General features: G+C 46.9%; 1 protein-coding gene across 2 annotated transcripts in view; it reads left to right on the top strand.

Annotated features, from left to right (window-relative positions):
• The first annotated feature begins 94 nt into the window (after positions 1 to 94).
• PI4KA (phosphatidylinositol 4-kinase alpha) overlaps positions 95 to 6715 on the top strand; it is a 109968-nt gene continuing 103347 nt past the window's right edge. Inside the window, exon 1 of one of the 2 annotated variants that reach the window (XM_055118744.1) lies at positions 95 to 315. In XM_055118744.1, coding sequence (XP_054974719.1) covers positions 181 to 315 — 135 coding nt within the window. In that variant the 5' untranslated portion in view covers positions 95 to 180. The remainder of the gene's footprint in view (positions 316 to 6715) is intronic. The other variant, XM_055118745.1, reaches the window with a different exon arrangement.

The following is a 6715-nucleotide window of genomic DNA, read 5'->3' as shown; positions in this document are numbered from 1 at the left end:
GTTCCCAGGCCCCGCCCCTCCAGGGCCCCGCCCCTCCCCAGGCCTCGCCCCGCCCTGCGTCGGCAATTGACCGGTCACGTGGCGGGGAAGCCGGATGCGGCCGCGTCTGCGCCCTGAGCGCCGGCGCTCGCGGGCCGAGTGCGGGACGCGGGCCGGCGGCGCCCGGCTGCGCGCGCGACCATGGCGGCAGCCGCGGCCCAGGGAGGTGGCGGGGGTAGCGGCGCGGGCTCCAGCGCGTCGCGGGGCTTCTATTTCAACACAGTCCTCTCGCTGGCCCGTTCCCTGGCAGTGCAGAGACCCGCATCCCTGGAGAAGGTAGCGTCGGGCGGCTGGGGCGCGGGCTGACAGGAGGAGGGGCCTGGGGACGGCCGAGTGGGGAGGCGGGGCGGGGCGGGGGTCCGCGAGCAGCCGGGGACCAGCCAGCGGGGGCGGCTGCGGCGCGAGGCGGCTCTAGGGCGGTGGGGTCGGGGGTCGCGACGAAGGTGTGACCAGACTCGCGGGGTCCGGGAGGCCGCGCTGGAGTGCCAGCAACGGGCACCTTGTGACATAGTCGTGGCGGGGGCGGCAGGGGTAGCGCCGCGCCCTCCACGCCCCGCGTCTGAAACCGTGACCTTGGAGAGAGATGCTTTTTTTTTTTTTTTTTTTTTTTTTTCTGAAATGGGGCCGCTCTCTTCAGCTGCTTTGCTTCCCGCCACCCGGGAAGGGGAGAGATTTTTTTCAGAACAGATGTAGACTACGCACTTTTCTAGGGGACTGAACCTTTGACAGATGTATATGTGTGTGTGGCGGGGGGGCTCAGAAAATGTGTTAGTCAGTTGGTCAGTGGTGTATGTGTAGAAAGGACCTTGATGTGGATGTGATATACATTCTAGGATGTTTGTGTTTGTGAAATTTGCATTTTTAGGAATGCGTTGTGTATTATAGAAGGAACCATGTGTGAGTCTATATGCATGAAGGAACGTAGTATAGGATGGACCGTGTGTGTGTGTGTGTGTGTGTGTGTGTGTGTAGAAGGGGAGTGGATTCGGAGGCGGGATTGCTTCAGGGGAATCTTCCTGCCAGAACTGTGTCGTGGGGGAAAGGTGAGAGGCACCTCAAGGTGTGTGTGAGTCTTAGCCAGAAGCAGATCTTAGATTCAGCCTTAAGTTTGGTCCCTGTGCTGTTGCTTATTGTATGTTGCTGGGACAAGGTGCTAGGTGCCTGCTTTCTCATCTGTGAAGTGGTTGGAGCGTGAGGAGTTCAAACGATCATACCTTGCCTCTCCCCCGCTCCCTCCATACACACATACAAACACAAAGGAGAGCAAAGGAGAGCAGTTGATGCCAACTCTCTCTCCTACACCAGTGATGGATGCTTCCCATGGCAGGTGTGAACTCCAGGGATGGGTTGGTCTGCTTTTCCATAGTGCTTTCTGTCAGATGGAGAGAGAATGTTGTCTGAGGACAGAAGAGTTGGCCTGCTGCTTCTGAGATCGTTTTGTGCCTTTCTCTTTTTCTTATTTTTATAAAAGGGGCCCCAGTTCAGTTGTGTTGGACCCTAGGGTTGCTTGGATTTGGGGGCCCAGGACCATATCTGCTGGTTCTCAGCCACTGAAATCATACCTGGCAGAGCTGAGGCAGCAGGTTTGGGGAGAGAATGGAGCTCAGGACCTCAGTCTTGCGAGGCATGTGCTCTAACTCATGAAAAGCCCTTTTCGGTGCTTTGGTAAAGTGGTTCTGTCTTTGGCTTTGTAAGTTCTCACACTTGGTTTTTATCAGTCTCTTGCAGGGCAAGTGAGATGTCAACCTGATTTCCAACAAAAGGAGTACAATAAAGTGAAAAGAATATGAGCTGTAATAATGTGGTTACCTGGAGTTAAATCCTGTATCACTTGTCAGTGTTAGTGTGAGTCTAGTCAGGTCAGTTCCCCAACCTGATCTTCTGATTTCTCCTGCAAATACAAGGGCAGTGCTGATAGGATTATTGTAAAGATCAGAAAAGTATACAAACAAAGGCAGGGACACAGGTACCCAATGTACTTGTTACTAAATGAGCCAGACTGATGGACCACAGTGCTGGTTTATAAAAATCAAATTCATGCCATCTAGTCAGCCTGTTATCTTCTTAGAGGACCAAAAGGCATGTCATAAGTTTGCTTGTTGGACTCAGGCAGAGAAGAGAAGAGAGTACAGGGAACTCCATGATCTTTGAGAAAATGGTCTTCTGGTATGTAGTCCTGTATTTCTAGCAGTGACCATGCCACTTGCTAATAGGTAACTTAAAAATGCACTTGCGGCTTAATAACCTTCTCAGCCTTCTTCAGTAATCACATGGACATTTTTTAATTGTAACCTTGTTGGTTTTGTATCTTTTAGTAAATGCTTAAGTTGTCAAGGTTATAAGTATGTACAACTAACATAGCCTTTAAGATTGGTGTCTCCCAGGAGCTGGAGCAATAGCACAGCGGGTAGGGCGTTTGCCTTGCATGCAGCCAACCCGGGTTTGAATCTCAGCATCCCATATGGTCCCCTGAGCACTGCCAGGAGTAATTCCTGAGTGCAGAGCCAGGAGTAACCCCTGTGCATCACCGGGTGTGACCCAAAAAGAAAAAAAAAAAGATTGGTGTCTCCCTAATAACATCTTAAAACCTTTGGAGGAATTTCAATCTTTGGAGGTTTACAAATTACTTCACAAAAGAGTTAACAGAATAGCCTTTGCTTGAGTGGCACCTGGGAATTTGTCATATGAACAGTACTTTTATTTCCTCCCTGATAAGGTTGGTTCACTAGCCTAGGCTCTTTGCACACAAAATGTATGATTTATATATGAAACATTTTCTTTGGGGGATTTGGAATTTTGATGGTTTTGGCAAATATGCCTATCTGACCAATCCCTATTAAAAAGTCGGGATTCTGTATCCCTATAGCACACCCTCTGCATGTTTGTTATTACATTGTTTGCTACAGAGAAGGAGGCACGTGCTTGGGGCATACACTTTCAAGAGGGAAAGGGCAAGAGAAGCCCATCACAGGTTTCTCTGGGTTCCACTCCTGTCTTTACCCTCTGCTGATATCTGTTCACTGTAGTGGAGTTTAACCCAGAGTGAGGTGTTTTGTCTGTGGATCTTGAGGAACTTAGAGATAGCTTCTTTAGCAGCCTTCTGTGAATGGCTGATCCAATCAAATATATGTGAACTCCTCTAAACTCATCTTGAATCTTGAGACTTGATTATGCTAGGAACCACTGTTCTTATTTAGTCTTAGGGGCTACTGACTGCTTACTACATTCTTCATCTTCAAAGCAATTGGCAAGTCCTCAGCATTCCTAAGAAAATTCTTGAGGTTCAAAAGTGTAAAGGAATGGCTGATGATTGATGATAAGGAGATCCAGGGTGATGAGTGTTGAAAAACTTGTTTCTCTCTCTTGTTTTACCTTTTTTCCTCCCTTTTTCCAGAGAGATGGCAGGAATGGCAGAAGTTAGCCTGAGTAGGGCTTCGTCAAATTGGGCAAAGGTATTTTTATTTTGGTGTGTGTTTGTGGGGAGAGGTGAGGGGTAGGGGCTGTTTGGCCATACTCAGTGGTGCTTAGGACTTAACTGACGCTGTGTTCAGGGCTCACTTCTGGTGGACTTGGGGGATCGTATGGGGTGCTGAGTATCAGACCCAGGTTTTCTTGTCTAGTGCAAGTGCCCTACCTACTGTACTATTACTCTGGTCCTGGGGAGGTAGTTTTTTTTTTTTTTTTTTTAACCTAGGACCTGACACATCTGCTTAGTCACTGGTAATTCAGGCCATCCTGAGTGATACTTGGGCACATTGATAACATAACTTTATCTACCTTTGTCCTTCTACATGCCACTACTCTAAACCCAAGTTGAAAAATAAAATTTATCTCAATTTAGTGAATTTTAATTCCCATCAGCTTTTATTAAGAATTAAGTAATTGGCTGATGCTTCTGTCAGATAAATACAAAATAGTTTTAATTTGGTTGCTCAAGTGACAAGTAACAAGTCAGATTTGTTCCAGGTCCTCATCTGCATTGTATTGTCGGTCTTGTGACCAGACTTTTGTCTTGTACAACCCAAGATCCCCAGGCATCTGAGTCTACTGCATAACTAAGCTTTGATGTTTTCTTGCTAAGCTGCCCCTAAAACTCAAGTTCCTGGCCTGGAGTTCGGCTCAGAGCAGGTATGAGATCTTGGGTTTGCATGCCAGCACTAGTGAAAAGAGAGGAGGGAAGGAAGAAAGGAAAGAAGCTGCAGTCCCATTTGAGAGGTGCACCGAGGATCGTGCCCATTTCTGAAGTTGCCGTTTGTGACGCCTTCTAGACCAGAGGTCCCTCTAGTTACCTGATTTATTTCCTACTGTCCCATTTTCAGGGAAAAAAGTAATCAGCCTCCTACCTCTGGAAATCTATCTTCTTTAGATGAATGAACAATCCCTGTCCCTCCAATTGCACCCTAGACTCCTACCACACCACCTGGATTCCATTGCCATTCTGCCTCTGGGGCACTTTGGGAAACACTGCTTGAAATAACAGAAATTTTTTGTGGTGGCTGTTTTTGTTTACTTTTTGGCCACACCTAGCAGTGCTCAGGGCTTACTCCTGGCTCTGTCGGGAATCACTCCTGGCAGTGCTTGGGGGATCATATGCCCTGCTGGGGATCAAATCCAGGTTGTCTTTGTGCAAGGCAAATGCCCTATTCACTGTACTGTCATCTCCTCTGCCCAGAAACTTATTTTGTCCCAGTTCTAGAGACTAGGATCCCAGGTGGTGACAGCAGTGTTGGATTCTCTTGGCTTGTAGGTGGCTGTCTTCTGTCTACAGTCTCCCTCTATGAAGTGTCCTGGTCTCTTACATGAATACTAATCAGTGCCAAAGAGATAGTACCGGGACTAAGGTGCACAGCCAGCCCTGCTTTGATCCCCAGCATGGCAAGGTTTTTGTATATGGGAGCACCATAAGTGTGGCCCCAAACTCTCCCTCAACTCTACTGTTAATCAGACTGGTCAGAATGATATGACTGGCCCATCCCAGTCACCTGTTTGTTTTTATTTGGGGGCCACATCTGGTGATGCTCAGAGATTGTTCCTGGCTGTGTACTCAGGAATCACTCTTGGCAGTGCTCAGGACTATATATGGGATGCTGGGGATCAAACTCAGGTCTGCGACCACGTGCAAGGCAAATGCCTTACCTGTACTCTCTCTGTACTCTCTCTTGGTCCCCCTAATCACCTGTTGTAATTACCTCCGTAAAGACCCTGTGGCCAAATACAGACTCTGAGATATCTGGGGGTTAGGACTTCAGTATATGAAATTGGGTGTGGGGTGGGACGGGGAGAACACAGTTCAGCCCATAAAATTAACACATCAGTATTTTCATTTCTTGGCACTCTTAGCAGTATTCACTTTATTGCCTCTTCTTCCTAAACTGTTCATTTTAGCGACTGCATACCGCTTTTTTTGGTATTGCTTCGCAATAGTTAAGCATTACACCTTTTTAAGAGTTTTTAGTCCCTCCACTCCCCATAAAATAGCATGTTTGTACACCTAGTGCCATGTCATCTTTTGAATTATATCCTTGTGTTAAATTTTAGATGAGTCTTGATGCTTACTTCCCAACCATTTCAAATGACTGTTGTAAGTCAGGATGACATATGATACCTTCGTGCATACCTATCTGTAGCTCCACAAGAGCTGGGTTTCAGTGTTTCCTCCCTGCTCAGTAAACACGAAAGGATACCTTATTCTTTTGATCCCAGGATGGCATTTGACCTTGGTTGGTCATATTATGTTTAGTTTTTTTTTTTTTTTTTTTTTTTTGCTTTTTGGGTCACACCTGGCGATGCACAGGGGTTACTCCTGGCTCTGCACTCAGGAATTACCCCTGGCGGTGCTCAGGGGACCATATGGGATGCTGGGATTTGAACCCGGGTCGGCCGCGTGCAAGGCAAACGCCCTACCCGCTGTGCTATCTCTCCAGCCCCGGTCATATTATGTTTAAACAAAAACGCACACAAGGCAGAAGTGCTAGGAATAGTGTGATGTTCCTGTACTAGTTTCTCCTGTGTGGAAACTTGAATGTAGCATGTTCTTTTTCTTGCTTGAATACTACTCCTAACTGTGCTCACTCTGGGCGGCTTCTTAATAACTGAGTCTGCTAGATGTGGAACAGTCCTGAGCCTAACTAACTTGCAGATTATAAGTGGCAGTGATGGATGCAGGACTGGCCACTATCCAGAGTCGTAGACAATGAGACTTTTTGTTAAAACACCCTAAGTGCATGTTTGGCAGTTTTGTATATATCTGAGAAGGAGGTAGAAGGTGCAACTATTTTTTTTCCTTTGGGCTTCAAACTTTTTCTCTGTATTTCTTGACAGATATGTGAAAAATAAAATAGTAGGTAAAAAAGTGAAGCTACTCTAAGAATGTGAAAGTGTCATGTGAAAGTTGATGGGGGTTGCTTTCTAGGGAGAATTTTGAATAGGGAAGTCTTGGAAGTGATGGGGATAGAATTTTTTGTTTTAGGGCGCCCTTGCCTAGTGGTGCTCAGGGCTTACTCCTGACTCTTTGCTTAGGATCACGCCTGGCAGGGCTCTGAAACCAGGGGTTGAGCTGCATTCGGGGCAAGTGCCCCATCCACTCTACCTCTGCCTTATTATTAAGTTTATTTTTAATCAGTTGTTTTTATTGAGGTGTCATATTACTATTACTGTTTTATACTTGAAGTGCTAC

The sequence above is a fragment of the Sorex araneus genome, chromosome 11 (assembly GCF_027595985.1).
Source record: "Sorex araneus isolate mSorAra2 chromosome 11, mSorAra2.pri, whole genome shotgun sequence".
Classification (NCBI taxonomy): domain Eukaryota; kingdom Metazoa; phylum Chordata; class Mammalia; order Eulipotyphla; family Soricidae; genus Sorex; species Sorex araneus.
This window is presented reverse-complemented; position numbering and strand designations above follow the sequence as displayed.